Below are 20,324 nucleotides of genomic sequence, written 5' to 3'. Positions count from 1 at the left end.
AAACTTATGTTAATTAAGTAAATTACACCACTTTAGACTACGTTGGGGGGGGGGCGCCCCCTCCCCCTGGATCCGCCACTGCTCTAGACATGGAAAATGTTAAGAAATTCATAGCTACCGAGTTAACAATTCATGATTTTTAATTCCCAAGGCTAATGCACATTAAATCTTAGTATCAACTGCAATTCAGTAATTCATAATTACCAAATAGTTTTATAATTCCCAAAGTGAATATTTATAATTCAAGACAAGAAAAAATATTCAGGAAAGGAACGATGTATCTTACACTATGACAAGATTTTTTTTCTGCGGGAGGGAGCAAGTTTTTGGGGGGAAGAATCCCCCCTCTTCATCCAGTTTAAATACTTTTTGATAAGCCCTGTTATGCATTGGTAACGCAACACGAGGTTGCATAAAATTCCAATACCAAATTAGCTTGAAAGACATAAATGAAAATGAATAAAAGGAAAAAAGAAATGAAATAGGAAATGAAAAACGGACCTTTCAACTCTGAATATATACCATATAAATATTAAAAGTAAATAAAAAAAACACTTATTCTGCGTTAATCTTTGAATAAAGTTAAAAACAAAATAATCAGACTCACTGAAGATAGTCGCTTCAAGATTAGGGCTTTTTATGTAAATTTTAGATATTTCTATAGTGTTCACATTGAAAGACTGCCATTGCTTCCAACGATAACACGTTAGAAACAGGCGTGAGAGGCGCGTAACTAGATACTCTATATTCGCTATTACTTCCAAAGAAAACACGTTAGAAAGAGGCGCATAGATACTCTACATTCTCTATTACTTCTAACGATAGCACGTTAGAGTCGCATAACTAGGTACTTTATATTCTCTATTACTTTCAACGATAACACGTTAGAAAGAGGCGTGAGAGGCGCATATCTAGATACTCTATAATCTCTTTATTCTACGTTAGAAAGAGGCGCGTAACCAGATACTCTATATTCTCTATTACTTCTAACGATAACACGTTAGAAAGAGGCGTGAGAGTTGCTTAACTAGAAACTCCATATTCTATATTACTTCTAACGATAACACGTTAGAAAGAGGCGTGAGAGTTGCGTAACTAGATACTCTATATTCTCTATTACTTCTAACGATAACACGTTAGGAATATGCGTGAGATTTGCGGAACTCGATACTCTATATTCTCTATTACTTCTAACGATAACACGTTAGAAAGAGGCGTGAGAGTTGCGTAACTAGATACTCTATATTCCCTATTACTTCTAACGATAACACGTTATAAAGAGGCGTGAGAGTTGTGTAACTGGTACTTCATATTCTATATTACTTCTAACGATAACACGTTGGAAAGAGGCGTGAGAGTTGCGTAACTAGATACTCTATATTTTCTATTACTTCTAACGATAACACGTTAGGAATATGCGTGAGATTTGCGTAACTAGATACTCTATATTCCCTATTACTTCTGACGATAAAACGTTAGGAATATGCGTGAGATTTGCGTAACTAGATACTATATATTCTCTATTACTTCTAACGATAACACGTTAGAAAGAGGCGTGAGAGTTGCGTAACTAGATACTCTATATTATCTATTACTTCTAACGATACCACGTTAGAAAGAGGCTTGAGAGTTGCGTAACTAGATACTCTATATTCTCTATTACTTCTAACAATAACACGTTAGAAAGAGGCGTGAGAGTTGAGTAACTAGTTACTCTATATTCACTATTACTGCTAACTAGAACACGTTAGAAAGAGGCGTGAGAGTTGCGTAACTAGATACTCTATATTCTCTATTACTTCTAACGATAACACGTTAGAAAGAGGCGTGAGAGTTGCGTAACTAGAAACTCTATATTCTCTATTACTTCTGACGATAAAACGTTAGAAAGAGGCGTGAGAGTTGCGTAACTAGATACTGTATATTCTCTATTACTTCTAACGATAACACGTTAGAAAGAGGCGTGAGAGTTGCGTAACTAGATACTCTACTCGCAACTCTCACGCCTACTTCTAACGATAACACGTTAGAAAGAGGCGTGAGAGTTGCGTAGCTAGATACTCTATATTCTCTATTACTTCTGACGATAACACGTTAGAAAGAGGCGTGAGAGTTGCATAACTAGAAACTCTATATTCTCTATTACTTCTGACGATAACACGTTAGAAAGAGGCGTGAGAGTTGCGTAGCTAAATACTCTATAATCTCTATTATTTCTAACGATAACACGTTAGAAAGAGGTGTGAGAGTTGCGTAACTAAATACTCTATATTCTCTCTTACTTCTGACGATAACACGTTAGAAAGAGGCGTGAGAGTTGCGTATCTAAATTCTCTATAATCTCTATTATTTCTAACGATAACACGTTAGAAAGAGGTGTGAGAGTTGCGTAACTAAATACTCTATATTCTCTATTACTTCTGACGATAACACGTTAGAAAGAGGCGTGAGAGTTGCGGAGCTAGATACTCTATATTCTCTATTACTTTTAACGATAACACGTTAGAAAGAGGGCGTTAGAGTTGCGTAACTAGATACTCTATATTCCCTATTACTTCTAACGATAACACGTTAGAAAGAGGCCTGAGCATTGGGTAACTAGATACTCTATATTCTCTATTACTTCTAACGATAACACGTTAGAAAGAGGCGTGAGAGTTGCGTTACTAGATACTCTATATTATCTATTACTTCTAACGATAACACGTTAGAAAGAGGCGTGAGAGTTGCGTAGCTAGATACTCTATATTCTCTATTACTTCTGACGATACCACGTTAGAAAGAGGCATGAGAGTTGCGTAACAAGATACTCTATATTCTCTATTACTTCTAACAATAACACGTTAGAAAGAGGCGTGAGAGTTGAGTAACTCGGTACTCTATATTCCCTATTACTGCTAACAAGAACACGTTAGACAGAGGCGTGAGAGTTGCGTAACTAGATACTATATATTCTCTATTACTTCTAACGATAAAACGTTAGAAAGAGGCGTGAGAGTTGCGTAACTAGAAACTCTATATTCTCTATTACTTCTGACGATAACACGTTAGAAAGAGGCGTGAGAGTTGCGTAACTAGAAACTGTATATTCTCTATTACTTCTAACGATAACACGTTAGAAAGAGGCGTGAGAGTTGCGTAACTAGATACTCTATATTCTCTATTACTTCTAACGATAACACGTTAGAAAAAGGTGTGAGAGTTGCGTAACTAAATCCTCTATATTCTCTATTACTTCTAACGATAACACGTTAGAAAGAGGCGTGAGAGTTGCGTAACTAGAAACCTTATATTCTCTATTACTTCTGACGATAAAACGTTAGAAAGAGGCGTGAGAGTTGCGTAACTAGATACTCTATATTCTCTATTACTTCTAACGATAACACGATAGAAAGAGGCGTGAGAGTTGCGTAACTAAAAACTCTATATTCTCTATTACTTCTAACGATAACACGTTAGAAAGAGGCGTGAGAGTTGCGTAGCTAGATACTCTATATTCTCTATTACTTCTGACGATAACACGTTAGAAAGAGGCGTGAGAGTTGCATAACTAGAAACTCTATATTCTCTATTACTTCTGACGATAACACGTTAGAAAGAGGCGTGAGAGTTGCGTAACTAGATACTCTATAATCTCTATTATTTCTAACGATAACACGTTAGAATGAGGTGTGAGAGTTGCATAACTAGAAACTCTATATTCTCTATTACTTCTAACGATAACACGTTAGAAAGAGGCTTGAGAGTTGCATAGCTAGATTCTCTATAATATCTATTATTTATAACGATAACACGTTAGAAAGAGGCGTGAGAGTTGCGTAACTAGATACTCAATATTCTCTATTACTTCTGACGATAACACGTTAGAAAGAGGCGTGAGAGTTGCGTAGCTAGATACTCTATATTCTCTATTACTTTTAACGATAACACGTTAGAAAGAGGGCGTGAGAGTTGCGTAACTAGATTCTCTATATTCTCCATTACTTTTAACGATAACACGTTAGAAAGAGGCGTGAGAGTTGCGTAACTAAAAACTCTATATTCTCTATTGCTTCTTACGACAACACGTTAGAAAGAGGCGTGAGAGTTGCGTACCTATATAGTCTAAGAGAGGCGCATAACCAGATACTTTATATTCTCTATAATTTCTCTCTCCCACTACATGCCTCTATATAATACCACTACATATCACTATAGTACATACCACTATATAATTTCTAGACAGCGCATTTTCAGAAGCACATAAAGACTCGGTTGGGTTAGGAAGACAAAGGATTTACGATCAAAAGGAGAACGGATCATAGACTATAAATAGATTTTCTTTTTTCGGGGGGGGGGGTTCCTCCCTCCTAATCAAGAATAATTTCTTTTATAAACCCTCTTATATATTATAATTCAACACGACGTGCCCAAAATACCAATACCAAATTTCCAACAAGACATGGATATACGACAATAAAGAAAAATTGAAAGGGCTTATTCCGCCTTAATCTTAGAATAAACCCACAATAAACACAATAATAATAAACACACAAACACAATAATTTGACTTACTTGAAATAGTAGCTTCAAGATTAAGGCTTTTCCTGTTGATTCCAGACAAAGTCGAGAGGACAATTCCAATTGCAGTCATATTAAAAGACTTACCATTGCTTCCCACTATAACATGTTCAAGATTCGACTTTGCTTTCGCAAGTTCCAATCCCGAGGCTTCGATCTCATCTAAAAAACCATTTAAATATAAAAAATAGTTTTCATACAAAAAACAAGCTTTCATACGAATAATTTTTATCAAAAAATAAATTTATTACCATACATGATCTAAAAACAAAAGTTGTAATCATACCTGAGAACCTTTACATTTGTATTTAAAAATAAGAAATCCAATTATTGCTTTCATAGTATATGGGCAAATTGCCTTCCAATCTAGAACAAGCAAAAGGTGTTTGATAAAGAGACAGAGGCGTCGTTTGGGGAGGGGGCAGCTGACCCCACCTATAATGTGGAGAAAAAAAATTATTATATATCCCATGCCTCTTGACTGTGCTGATATAGACCCCTCTTGCCCCCCCCCCCCCCCCAATAAAAATGCTAGAGTTTCGCCCCTGAAAAGAGTGGTTCCCGAAGGGCGGTTAGCTTGCCCCCTTTGGAAAGATGAGGATGAAGGTTTTGACCATTTTCTCCAGAAGTGCCCGGTCCTCTCTGATTTAAGGGAAAATATTTACACGGGATTGATTTGCTGCATCCTGGTATTCTACAAAGTGGTAACCCAACACAATAATTCGAGTTGTGTGTTTATAGATAAATATTTAAAGAAAAAAAAAGTTTAAATGATTGAGTTATCTGGGTTGCAGATTAGGTATTTATCATTTGTTAGTGACCTCCTTATTTTGTATAAAATTTGTTGTTGTGTATATGGCCCTTCGGCTTTAGAAATGCACTGGTCTATCAGTCTATCTATCTTATATACCCTAGGAGAAAACTTCTCATGAAAATAATTTTCTTTTTTTCTTTACTTTTTAACTTCTATAATCCCTTACATTTGAATATATTATTTCGCTACTAGGTTGCCATTTAATCTCCATCTGCCTTTTCCTCCATCTGATCTCCATCTTGATCTCCATTTAATCTCCATCTGAATTCCACACTGCCTTTTCCAAAAGTCTTTCAAAAGTCTATTAAAAAACATAAAACAACAAAATAGGGAGCTCGTCCCCCTTGATTCAGTTACCCCGGCAATCGAGAAAAAAACTTTCATCACTTTACCAAACATCCTGAAACTTGGCGATAAACTTGAAAAAAAAAACAAAAAAAAAAAATTATATATGTTTCTTTAAAAACTGAACAAAAAGTTGAACATTTTTTAAACTCAGGGAAGGATAAAACTGACCCTGTACTGGGTAGTGGTGTCAACAGAATCCTGTGTTCATGTGGGAAACTTTACATTGGTAGGACCCATCAATAACTAGGTGAACGCTTGCATGAGCACAAAATTTCAATAGATAAGTCCCTAAGATTAAAAAATAACAATGACAACTTTGATTTGGCATTGGCTTCGCATATTTTCTTAAATCCGACCCATCTGGTTCTTTTTGACGAGGCAACTTTAATATCAACTGTAAATGGCCTACCACAAACATTTAAAGAGGTAATTGAGATAAAAAAAATACATGAACCGAAATTAAGCAATAAATAGAGATACTGGAGATATTTCATTAAGCCCAATTTACAACAGTTTAATTTTGAAGGACTCAATCAATATTTTCACTCGGTATAACTCGAAAAAACCTATTTGCACATCAAATGATGAACGAATTTGTAGGCCAGCCAAAGCAACAGCAAAACAAAGGATTATTGGCCAATCATTTTGGTAGTTTCCTTTTTCATTAATTCCAACCTGGTTCTTCTTTTTTAGATTCTTTTCTGTCGTTGATAAGCAAACTTCGAAAGGTTTGATTTTCGTTGTTTTTTTTTTCTCTTTTCTTTCTTTTTTGTTTAGCACTGAGGAGGACTCGGCGGAGGTCCTTGTCGAAATATTTGCTAATTTCTTCTTCTTCATGGTTTGCCACTGGCTGACAAAATCCTCGTTTTTTCACCTTTTTTGATTTTATTTTTAATTTTGTTATTTTCTTTCCTCTCTGAGTTTCATTTGTCATTCTTGATCTAGCAATTCGTTTTGAAGTTCTTTAACCTTTGATTGTCCATTATGTATTTTTTTTAAATTCGACTTTCTTTTTAGCATTGTCACATAGTAAACCATCGGAATTAACTGACTTTTTATCTAGTTAAACATAAAGCAAAACAAATTGAAGAAAACGTAAAAAAGAGAGAATCATAAGTTGTTGTGGTAAAAGACGGCAACGCCGGACCCAAAATTCACAGATTTTTCATGGAAATGTATTTAACGACGGGTTCACTTCCCCGCCAGCTCTGCAGTAAATATGACTGAACCCTAGGCCACTTGTGGCCAGACAAAGATTAATCTACTGAGCTATCACAAGCTGAATTATCTTGAAAATACAAGAGACCATAAGAAAAATCTCGACCTGCAAAACCTGCCTCCTTATATGCAAAACCTAAAAACCTGCCTCCTTAGAGACATGATAAGGAAGGAGAAAACTTATTAGGCCTAACCACGTTCTTTCTTTCCCTTTTTTTGTATTTAAAATTATTTATTACTTAAAAAAAAAAATCACGATATTAATTTCATAGCACATACATTCTTGGAAGTTACTTTCCAGAAAAACACTTATGGAGAATTCACCAAATTCTGATTTTTGTCATCTTGCTTATAAAGCTAAATTTTGTTGCCTTTTTTCGTGGAAATTATCTTTTTTTACTTCTTATAAATAGGGTTTTTACAATTAGCTTTATATTTTCGCAAAGAAAGCTATTGGTCGTTACAGGGCGGCTGTCCTCTGACAAAACCTAGTATCTAAAAAATATTTAAATTTTAGTTAAGAGTGGATCCCGCCTAATTAGACCACGAGGAATCCAATGGCGCAAACGAAATTATTCTCCGATGCTTAGTTTCGTTTATATTACCTAGTATCTACACAGGAGCTCACCATTATTTTCGTGTCATGCCTAGCATGTCGACATTTAGAAATCGGCATTTACGCCAAAATTAGTATCTGACAAATTAAACCTTATCAGTGAAAACAATCAGCAGCACCATACAATGATCATCATCACTTCATTGTTTAAATTAACACGATAAAAATGCATAGAGCAAAACAACGTTTTTGCGTTTTTCTCTGAACTGACTCAGATGTAGATACTAGGTTTTGTCGGAGGACAACCGAGGGTCATATCCAGGATTTTTGTTCGGGGGGGGGGGGGTTACCCAATTTTTTCCCGTTTACTTTGTCTAACATCCTCGAGATTGGTATTTTTTAGACTAATTTTCGACTCGGTCAAGAATGTCGGGGGGGGGGGGGGTCAAACCGGGTAAACCCCCCCCCCTGGATACGGTCTTGGGTCGTTATCTTTTTTTTTGTCGCAGAAATAAACTCGATCTTTCTTATCAATTTTTATAATTAACTTACGATTTTGCTGGGTAGTACTAGATGTCACCTTTTTTTCTCAGAGGCAAACTTGAGTCACCTCTCATGTTAGTTCATCAACAGATAGTTAAAATAGTCCTAATTTCTCGCAATGAGTTTAGCAGGTATTATAAGTTTAACCGAAAGTTGAATTAGCTCTAATTTCTTGTAGCGAATTTTGCAGGTGTTCAATTTAATTAACTTGATTAACTTCATAATTTCGCTGGGTAGCACTAGATGCCAACCCCCCTCCCCCCATTTTTAGATCTTGTCCACCCCCCCCCCTCCTCTCTGAGACAAACTTGAGTTTTCATGCTTATCAATTCCTCCAAAATAGTTAAAACTTTAACACCATTAGCTTTTAAGGCTTTCTAGGTAGCAGTCTTGGTTCTTTCGAGGCATCAGAGGTTCAGGTCGAGTCATTCAAGGTCTTTGCTCTTTTTTTCCCAGATATGTACGTTCGGTTCCTCTCTTATTAATAGTGTTTTCATATTTAACTTTATAGCTTTACCGGGCAAATTTAGATAAAAATGTATCTCTCTTGTCCATAGGTTTTTATTACAAACTTTATCATTTTCCAGGGTAACACTAAATGTCGTCTGAGTTACCCCTCTTAGAATTCATTAGAGTTACCCCTCTTTGAATTCAATGCTAAATTAGCCCTAATTTTTCCTGATGAGTAGCGGGTGTTACAATATTAATCCCTCTGACCCATTAGAAATGAGATGTCTAGGCGTTATATTGGCGTTTTCCCGGCGTTATATATTGGCTTTGTCAAAAGCGTTGTCTAGGCGTTAGATTCGTTTTGTATATACTACAAGATATGAGGTATTCAACAGGTGAGCTTGTCAACAGGTTATTATTATAAACTTTAGCATTTTGCTGAGCAGTATCAGATGGTGTTGTTTATTGTAGTTTTTTTCACGGAGATAAAGTCTAGTTTCGCCTCTCCAATCCATAAATATTTGAACGTCTTGTATCTACTACAAGATATGAGGTATTTTTGTTCCATTCAACTTAATCAAATTGATCAATTTTATAATTTCGCTTCGAAGTAAAAGATTTTTTTTATAAAGTACAAACGTGAGCTTTCTCGCTTATCTTTCCATAACTAGAGTTTAAAATTTCCACCCTAGATTCTCAACCCATCAAATTTTTAAGCTTTCAACAGCAAACCTAGATGTCATCATTTTTTGTACTCGTTCAGAAATAAACTTGAACCTTACTTGTCAACCGGTTAATATAATAAGCGTTACGATTTTGCTTGGCAGCATCAGATGGCGTTGTTTGTTGTAGTTTTTTCTCGGAGACAAACTCTAGTTTCCCCTCCCATAAATTGATAAATAAATAATTTAAACGTTAAGCCCTAATTGTTCTTACTGATTTTAGACAGTGTTGCAATTTTAGCCCCTATATTTTACTATGAGCGCATAATAGGGCCTAAACTTAATATTATCTAGTCTTCTTGGACGGTAATAATGCCAAACAATAATTATTATTCGTTTAATCGTCATCGAAAAAGGCCAGATTAAACAAAATTAGAGAAAATCATCTTCTTCAAAAAACTGCTTTAACTCGACTTTTAAAAAGGGCATTAGAATTTTTGATTTTGATTTTAAAAAAAGGCACAAATTGTATTTTGCCCGGCTGTGGAGTCATTTATAAGTTACAAGTTATAACCGATTTCGAATTCAACTCTAGGCATTTTCAATATACCGACTCCGTTCAGCAAAAATTAAACAAAACTCCAACTCTATGACTCAAAAGCGACAGCATTGTTTTATAGCTTCATTTAAATTAGATTTTATAAGTTATAGCCGAATCCGCCTCTAACTCTGATTCTAAATATTTTCACTATACCGACTCCAACTCCGACTCCATTCAGCAAAAATTAAAATAAACCTCCAACTCCACGACTCCGAAGCGACAGCCCTCTTTTAAAGCTTCATTTAACTAGATTTAAAAATTTATAGCCGACTCCGACTCCAACTCTAGGCATTTTCAATATACCGACTTCAACTCCGACTCCATTCAGCAAAAATTAAATAAAACTCCAACTCCAGGACTCCAAAGCGACAGCCTTGTTTTAAAGCTTCATTTAATTAGATTTTATAAGTTATAGCCGACTCCGACACCAACTCCGACTCTAGATATTATCAATATACCGACTCCAGCACCCACTCCATTCAGCAAAAATTAAATGAAACTCCAATTTCACGACTCCAAAGCCCGTTTTATAGCTTCATTTAACTAGATTTTATAAGTTTTAGCTGACTCTGACTCCAGAAATTTTCAATATACTGACTCCAACTCTGACTCCATTCATCAAAAATCTACTAAAACTCCGACTCCACAGCCCTGGTATTTTAGTGACCTTGATGCAATTAATGTCTTTTAATTTAGCTTAACAGCTGAAATTGAGCAGCCTCAAGTTCAACTTGAGCACCTTGAAAAACGAACACCTTGAACTTGAGCACGTTGAAAAATCATACCTAGGAGATTCATAGTCTGAAGCGTCTGAAGACGAGCAGAAAATTCACTTGAGCCATTTCTCATGGCCTGAGCCACACTCAAAGCCGACTGACTGAGCAAAAGGTCTCCAGCATTACTTCGAAATTCAGCTTCATATGATTTTACAATTGCATTATACCTAAAAAAAAATTATCCTCAATAGATATCTTAATAGGCAAATGACAATAACATAAACCCTTTTTGGGCAATAATGTGAATAAGACGAATAGCGCTTGCTAAAGTAGAACATCGTTCTATTTCCGTTATTCAAATTAATATAGGAGCAATATTTGATTTATGGCGTAGAATGCCAACAGAATCAGAAAAAAGAGGAAGGCGTGGTCTCTTCCAATCTTCTTGCATCTGAAGTAACAGAGGGCAAATTGTGCTCTCTGCAACTTGCGTATCGGCAATGTGTAGCTTTCTAAGGCCTGAATCATTATAAACCCTATTAGATCATTCAGAGGAATGTAAGATGCAATAACAACGTTTATTTGCATCATAAGAGCTATTTATACACTAGATTTTGCACTATTTTTGTTCTAATCAATATACGTAATTAATAAATTATGTATAAATAACAGATTTTTTTCTGCCGAATAATAAGTTAAACATTAAATTTAAACAGTAAAGAACAGTTTGACATATTTTAATATCAAAAAAGGGCTCAAGGTCAATTAAAACAAAACGAATAATCAGAGTAGGCTACTATAGACGGTTACGAACCACATGGAGGGAGTCAGGATAGTAGGGCTATATCAAAGGAATTTATATTATAAAAAAAAAGGCTTAAGGTCAATTAAAACAAAAACAAAGAAACTGAGCAATCTACTATCTAATGTTCAGAACAATAGTGAGTTAGGAATAAAAGAATGTCTATTTAAAAGGATGTTGTAAGATAAACTCATTCTCTAAATGTCATTAAACTATAATAGAAGCATACTATTAGGACTCTAAAGAAGGTTAATACCCTCAAGGATGGATTACTTCAAGAAGGGATATAACCAATTAATTTCTTAGATAAAAAAAAGGGCTTAAGGTTACTTTAAATAAAAACAAAGAAAAAGAAAAGGCGACTATCTCAGTTTCAGACCCATATTGAGGGAGGCAGGAAAGAAGGGCTATATCCAAGGAATTTATAATATCAAAATCATGGCTTAATTTTTAATTAAATAAAACCAACGACACTGAGTAATAGAATATCTGAGGTTAATACCAAGAGTGAGTAATGCATAATATAAGGGCTTTATCCATTTAATATGAATAAAACAAAAAAGGGTCAAGTGACCATATAAAAAACAAGAATAATAAGACTAGGCTACTATATAATGTTAAGACCTACAAGGAGGGATGCCTGAAAGTAGCAAAATATACAATGAATTTATAATATACTAAAAACTGCTTTATGTTAGTTTATATTAATAAAAATAAACAGATTAGTAGACTATATCATGTTCAGACAAATAGTTAGGGAGGAATAAATTATTTGCTAAAAAAACTGACTATGTAATAACCAAAAAAGCGCTAAATGACATGAAAATAAACAAGGAGAAAAAGATTAGGAGAATATCTCAGGTTAATACACACCATGTGGGAGGCATGAAAGAATGGCTATAGACTATTACTTTATATGTTCCAATATATGTCCCAGTTTAAATTAAAAACCAAACAAATAAACAAAGTAGTATACTATCTCAGATTCATACCCAGAATGAGTGAGGCAGGAAAGAAGTTATATATAAAATTAATTTATAAAATAAACATAAGGTCACTAGCTAAAATTCAAATAAAACAAAAACAAAGAAACAAAGTAGTCGTAGTTAGCAGATTCTTAAACATAGTTAGGGTGGCATGAAAGTATGTCTCTATCAAATTTAATTGTATAGTCCAAAAAAGGGCCCAGGGTCAAATAAAACAAAAACAAATAAAAAAAGACGGATAAAAAATAAGATACTGAAATATAAGTATGGAGGCATACCAGACGGGCTCTATCAAAGGACATTATATAGTCCAAAAAATGGCTCACTGTCGATTAAAACAAAAACAAAGAAACAAAGTAGGCGACTAACTCAGATTAAGACCAATATTTAGGTAGTCAGGAAAGAAGGGATATATCAAATTATTTTGTAATATAAAAAAACGTTCTAAAGGACATTTTAAAAAAAAAGAAGAACATGATTAGGCGACTATCTCAGTTTAAGAGACATAAGGAGGGAGGCCGGAACGTAGGACTATATCCAAGTAATTTATAATATAAAAAAAAGCGCTTAATTTTAATTTAAAAAAAAACAAATAAAATGAATAGTCGACTATCTCTAGTTCTGACCCATAAGGAGGGAGGCAGGAAAGAAGTGCAATATACCATGAATTTCTAATGTAAAAAACTTGTACCTATTTCTAATATAAAAAAAAAAACTAAACAGCTTATGCTACTATATCATAGACATACAAAGAAGGAGTGAGGCAGGACATAAGTTCTCTACCAAATGTCTTAATAAAGTAAAAACATTGTCCCTGGTTAAAATAAAACAAAAACAAAGAAACAAAGTTGTATACTAAATAATAGTGGTACCTATAAGGTGGGAGGGCTGCCCGTAGGTCTCAATAAACTTACATTGAAAAGTAAAGAGAATGTATCAAATAAACTTAAAACAAAAACAAAGAAACAAAGTAGGCGACTATAAAATGGTAGTACCTAAAATGAGGGAGACAGAAACGACGGGCTATAACCAAGTACTTTGTAATACCAAAAAAAGGGAAAAAGTACAATTTAAACAAAACGAATAAACAGCGTATGCTACAATCTCAAGTTCAGAGCCACCCGGCGGGATGCAGTAAAGACGCGCAATAACTAATTTCTTGATAAGAAAAAATCACGGGCTTAATTTTAATTTAAAAAAACACAAAGAATCAGCACAGTATAAGAAAAATGGTTCAGACAAATATTGAATGAGGCCTGTAAGTCTGTCTCCAAAAAATGACTAACAATACCAACTCAATGCTCCCAGGTACAAATAAAACAAAAACAAAGAAACAAAGTAGGATAATATATCCGAATAATACCCCGCAGGTGTTAGACATGACCTACTGTCTATATCAAATTTATTTAATATGTACAAAAAAGGGCCCAGTTAAAAATAAAACAAAAACAAAGAAACAAAGTAGTATAATCACTCATAGTATTACACAGAAGGTGTGATACAGAACATAATTTCTCTATCAAATTACTATATAATGTACAAAAAAGGGCCCAAATAACAATAAAACAAAAACAAAGAAACAAAGTAGTATAATTAATATGAGTCATACACATAAGTAGGTAAGACTACACTAATGTGTATATAACATGAATTTATAATATCCAAAAAAGGGCCCAAGGTCAATTAAAACAAAAACAAAGAAACAAAGTATTCTTATCACTCAGATTCATTCACAAAAGTAGGTTGGAAGGACCTTAGGGCTCTATCAATTGAATTTGTAAAATAAACCAAAGGTAACAACTACATAGAAAAATACAAGAAGTCTCATATTATGCAAATAGATCCTTATAATTACACTAGGGTGTGCGGCTTAATATTCGGTAACGAAAAATTTACGGTGTTTTACACATAACAGTGCCCTATTTAAAAAAAAAAAAAAACAAAGAAACACAGTAGTAGACTATATCAGATTCTTACACTTAAGTTGGGAGTCATGAACGAAGGTCTATATACACGGAATAAATAAAAAAAAAAATATTGATCTAGGTAAATTCATAAAAATAGAATAAAAATAGTAGTCTACTATCTCAGGTTCAGACCCATAGAGAGGGAATCAGGAAAGAAGGGCTATATCCAAGTAATTTGTAATATCAAAAAAACCGCTTAAGTTCAATTAAAACAAAACGAAGAAACAAAGTAGGCAACTATCTCAGGTTCAGACCCATAATGAGGGAGGCAGGAGATACGCGATATATACAATTACTTAAGTAGATCAAAATCTTGTCTAATTGATATTTACATAAAAACAAAGAATCAGCACATTATACTCACTCGGGTAAAGACAACTCTTTAATGAGTCATGACCAACTGTCTCTATAAAATGTCATTTAATTGCAAACAACTTCTCCCTGGGAAACATAAAACAAAAACAAAGAAACAAAGTAGTAGTAAATATCATATTCATAAACAGTAGGTTTTCTGCATGAAAGAAGTTCAAAATAAAAGGTAATTATAAAGTACCCATAAGGGATCAAGTTAAAGTAAAACAAAAACAAAGAAACAAAGTAGGCTAATATCACATGTTCATACCTATAATGAGGTAGGCAGCAAAGAAGGGCTCTATAAAAGTACTTTATAATACCCAAAAATTGCTAAATGTCAATTAAAACAAAAACAAAAACAAAGAAACAAAGTAGGCTTATATATCATATTTTTAACTCGAAGGAGAGATTCATGAAAGAAGGGCGATATCAAAGTACTTGAGAAGAAAAAAATAAGTGCTTAATTTTAGTATAAATCAAATAAAATACAATGCTTCATCGCGGCTAGCCGGGTATTACAAAGAGTGAGTGAGTAAGATCAGAATGGCACAATCAATGTAATTTGTATTCTCAACACATCCGTTAAATGTCAATAAAATAATCTAGAATTCAAAGATTAGTATTCTTTCGAAGGTTAAGACCCACAATTAGGGCGGCAGGAAAGTATTTATATCTCCAAGTACATTCATCTAAAAAAACCATTGCTAAGGTTACTATAAATCAAATCAAAGAATCAGCACATTATACAATATCGGGTTAAGACAACTTTGGCGGTAGTCCTTACAGTCTTTGTCTTTCCAATTAAATTATATAATAAAAATCTTCGCTATGGTTAAAATAAAACAAAAACAAAGAAACAAAGTAGTAGTAAAAATAATATAAATACCCATCATGATTGTGGTAGGAAAGAAGGGGTATATCAAATTTCTGTATTAAGTACTCCACTTGTATCTATTTCGATTAAAACAAAAACAAAGAAACAAAGTTTGATTAGTAAACATGTTCTTAAATAGTAGTAGGGATGAATGAAAGTCTGGCTCTATACCATTACTAGAGACAGTAAAAAACTTTTCTTAAGTTTAAATTAAATCTAAACACTTTCCACGCTTATTTGAATCTCTCTGGTTCAGTCCCATAAGGAGGGAGTCAGTAAAGAAGGGCTATATCCAATGAATTTAAAATGTCCAAAACAGTGATCAATTTCAATTGAAATAAAAACACAGAACCAACGTAGTAGACTATCTCAGGTACAGACCCAGATTTAGTGAGTAATGAAATAATGTAGCTAGAATTTTTAAGCATACTATCAATTCCACACACTGAATATATATATATCAATCCCAATCTGTAGTTCTTACATACAGACAGGATATAAAAAAGTAATAACGACAATAAAAAAATGCTGATATGGAAATTTTTAATAAATACAAAGAATCACATACCGAGACTCACACGGGTAATTACACATCCTGAGGGAGGCAGGAAAGAAGGGCTATATCCAAGGAATTTATAAGACGCAAAAATCACTATGAATTTATATATCCAGACCCAGAGGGAGGGAGGCAAAAAAGAAATGCTATATACAAGGAATTTATAATATCCAAAAAAGGGCTTATATATACATATATATATATAATATCCAAAAAAGGGCTAAGGTTAATTGAAATAAAAACAAAAAAACAGTACAGGCGACTATCTCAGGTTCAGACCCATAGGGAGGGAGGCAGGAAAGAAGGTCGATATCATTTTTTATTGAATTATAAAAAAAAGGGCCCAAGTTCGTATAAAACAAAAAGAAGAAAAAAAGTTATAGTCTAAAGCAGTTTCTTAAATATTATTATGTCGGTATGACCGTCTGTCACTATCCACTGTCTTTGGAAAATCAAATAAAGGTCTCAAGTTCAATTAAAACAAAACGAAGAAACATCGTATGCTAATAAAAAAGGTACAGAAACCTAATGAGGGAGGCCGATCCGAGGTGAGATATAAAAAGACATAGTATTAACCAAAAATGTTATTAAGTTAAATTAAAAAAAAAATAATAAAAAAAAGAGGATATTATCTCCAGTTCAGACCCATAATGAGAGTGGCCGGTAAGCAGGGCTATATATAATTACAGGAATAAAAAAAATATAGGTCTAATTATACTATACATAATATCAAAGAATCTGCACTTGAGGCTCTATAAGGTAATGCCAACTTTTGTAGGATGCCTGCCCAAAGTTCGCCATAAATTTAAATTAAATTACAACCAAATGCTCCCAGGGTAAAATAAAACAAAAACAAAGAAACAAAGTCTGCGACGAAATAAGATTACTACACAGAAGGTTGGAGGGAGGAACGACGGTCGCTATCCTATTATTGTATAAAGTACAAAAAAGGTATAAGGGAAAAATAAAACAAAAACAAAGAAACAAAGTATTCTAAAAACTAAGAATCATACATAGAAGGAGAGAGGCAGGAAAGAAGGGGTCTATCCAAGGAATATATAATGCACAAAAAAGGGCTAATGGTAAATTAACTAATACAAGATCTTAAGCCGAACCGGCCAGCCATGACAAAAAAACAACAAACATAAAAATCTCAAAAAAAAACAAAACAAACGAGACTGTGGCCAGTTTAGATAAAAGGAAAACAACATAAACAAAACAACGCGGATATTTCGCCTGTATACAAAAAAGGCGTATTCAGCACTAAAGAAACAAAAAAAAAACAAGATAAAACTAAAAACCAATAAAACCACCACCAAAAAAAAAACAAAAATGTACACTCGGCGCAAACGAATCCACGTAGGGAAAAGATGCTAAAATAGAGTTACTTCAGTGAGGACACCAGAGTAACTGAGGAAAAATAAAAAAACTGTAAATTACTTTAATTATTCAGTTGCGAAATAATCCTTTTGTTAGCTATTACTGAAGCAAATCGTTTTGGTCTAACAGGTAAAATAGTCCCCTGGTGATTATTTAAAATCTTTACTCCCTTATTGACAATTGATTCACTCTTTAGAAGGTTATCATAAATTGGGTCAATATTTAAATTACCCGTGTCCCTATTTATGGAAAGGTTAGCAAACATATGTTTTTTGATTTCTATGGCTTCCCTGGCCCATTGGGTGTACCCCTTATCATTAGAAATAGCCAAGGCTTCATCAAATTTTACAAAATGGTCTGGTTGAAGCCAAATATGCTCTGCTAAAGCTGAAACGAAAGTTTCTGGAGGCTTGCTTAATTGTAGGGTTTTTTCTATTGAATTACGGTGTTCAATAAACCTTTCAACAAATTGTTGGTGAGTCCTACCAATATAGAACTTCCCACAAGAACACAGAATTTTATACACCCCACTTACTAAATTTCCCCGAGTTAAATCCTTACCAGAACTAAAAAAACTACTCATTGGCCTCAGCGATTGGAAACATGTATCAATACCAAACTTACGTAAAACCCGTGAAAGTTTCTCCCCCAAACCAGGTACATATGGTAATGAAATGAAGCTTTTTGATTCAACTAAATCTAAAGATTGAGAAACCTCAATAACCCTACTATTATGTTTGACTATTCTATTTTAAATTATTTTATAAATGAAATTAATTGTATAAATATTACAAAATAAAATATACCTCAAGTATAACAATTCTGAATCCAGAAATTCCTGGGAACAGATTTTAAAGGCTCTATCCACTAGTGAAATTACAACCCCCTTTTCACCGACATAGGGTGGCAAGAATGAAAATTTAAATACCTATCATTGTGCGTAGGTTTTCTGTAAATCGATAAAAGTAAATGGAAATCCCTTTTAATTAATAAAATATCCAGAAAAGTTAATTGATTATTATCCTCAAATTCAACTGTAAATTTAATATTATTATCAAAACTATTTAAATGCTTACAAAAAAGGTCTAAGGAGTCCAACCCTTGTTTCCAAACGCATACCACATCATCCATGAACCTACCCCAGAAACAAGGGGAGATTCTAAAACTGTTTATAGCGGAGGTTTCAATGGCATCTATGAATAGATTTGCCAATAAAGGAGAAAGAGAAGCTCCCATAGGTAACCCAAAAATTTGTCTATAAAACTCCCCTCGAAAACCAAAATAAAAAGAAAATTCATTTACCAGCATAATTAGTTTCATAATGACATCAAATATTGATGTCATTATGAAACTAATTATTCTGGTAAATGAATTTTCTTTTTATTTTGGTTTTAAAGGGGAGTTTTATAGAAAAATTTTTGGGTTACCTATGGGGCTTCACTTTCTCCTGTATTGGCAAATCTATTCATAGATGCCATTGAAACCTCTGCTATAAACAGTTTTAGAATTTACAATTGTTTCTGGGGTAGGCTCATGGATGATGTGGTATGCGTTTGGAAACATGGGTTGGACTCCTTAGACCTTTTTTGTAAACATTTAAATAGTTTTGATAATAATATTAAATTTACAGTTGAATTTGAGGATAATAATAAATTACCTTTTCTGGATATTTTATTAATTAAAAGGGATCTCCATTTACTTTTCTCGATTTACAGAAAACCTACGCACACTGATAGGTATTTAAATTTTCATTCTTGCCACCCTATGTCGGTGAAAAGGGGGGTTTTAATTTCAGTAGTGGATAGATCCTTTAAAATCTGTTCCCAGGAGTTTCTGGATTCAGACTTGTTATACTTGAGGGATATTTTATTTTGTAATAGTTATCCAATTAAGTTCATTGATAAAATAATTGAAAATAGACGGGCCAAACATAGTAGTAGGGTTATTGAGGTTTCTCAGTCTTTAGATTTAGTTGTATCAAAAACCTTCATTTCATTACCATATGTACCTGGTTTGGGGGAGAAACTTTCACGGGTTTTACGTAAATTTGGTATTGATACATGTTTCCAATCGCTGAGGCCAATGAGTAGTTTTTTTTAGTTCTGGTAAGGATTTAACTCGGGGAAATTTAGTAAGTTGGGTGTATAAAATTCCGTGTTCTTGTGGGAGGTTCTATATTGGTAGGACTCACCAACAATTTGTTGAAAGGTTTATTGAACACCGTAATTCAATAGAAAAAACCCTACAATTAAGCAAGCCTCCAGAAACTTTCGTTTCAGCTTTAGCAGAGCATATTTGGCTTCAACCAGACCATTTTGTAAAATTTGATGAAGCCTTGGCTATTTCTAATGATAAGGGGTACACCCAATGGGCCAGGGAAGCCATAGAAATTAAAAAACATATGTTTGCTAACCTTTCCATAATTAGGGACACGGGTAATTTAAATATTGACCCAATTTATGATAACCTTCTAAAGAGTGAATCAATTGTCAATAAGGGAGTAAAGATTTTAAATAATCACCAGGGGACTATTTTACCTGTTATACCAAAACGATTTGCTTCAGTAATAGCTAACAAAAGGATTATTTCGCAACTGAATAATTAAAGTAATTTACAGTTTTTTTATTTTTCCTCAGTTACTCTGGTGTCCTCACTGAAGTAACTCTCTTTTAGCATCTTTTCCCTACGTGGATTAGTTTGCGCCGTTTGTTCATTTTTTTTTTTTTTTTTTGGTGGTGGTTTTATTGGTTTTTAGTTTTATCTTGTTTGTTTTTTTTTTTTATTTAGTTCTTAAGACGCCATTTTTGTATAAAGGCGAAATATACGGGTTGTTTTTTTTCTGTTATTTTTCTTTTCTCTCCACTGGCCACAGTCTCGTTGGTTTTTTTTTTTTTTTTTTAGAGATTTTTCTCTTTGTTGTTTTTTTGTCATGGTAGT

General features: G+C 33.7%; 1 protein-coding gene across 1 annotated transcript in view; it reads right to left on the bottom strand.

The window, feature by feature from the left end:
* The window catches only part of nonC (serine/threonine-protein kinase Smg1), a 331,176-nt gene that overhangs the window by 120,926 nt on the left and 189,926 nt on the right, over nt 1-20,324 (bottom strand). Inside the window, exons 29-30 of the mRNA XM_089106498.1 lie at nt 10,538-10,695; nt 4,555-4,722 (exon numbers count right to left, since the gene is read on the bottom strand). Coding sequence (XP_088962624.1) covers nt 4,555-4,722; nt 10,538-10,695 — 326 coding nt within the window. The remainder of the gene's footprint in view (nt 1-4,554; nt 4,723-10,537; nt 10,696-20,324) is intronic.

Source organism: Artemia sp. Qi Xiang Cuo, chromosome 20 (genome assembly GCF_049724085.1).
Source record: "Artemia sp. Qi Xiang Cuo chromosome 20, ASM4972408v1, whole genome shotgun sequence".
Lineage (NCBI taxonomy): Eukaryota > Metazoa > Arthropoda > Branchiopoda > Anostraca > Artemiidae > Artemia > Artemia sp. Qi Xiang Cuo.
Note: the sequence above shows the minus strand (reverse complement) of the source record. Positions and strands in the feature narration are given on the sequence as shown.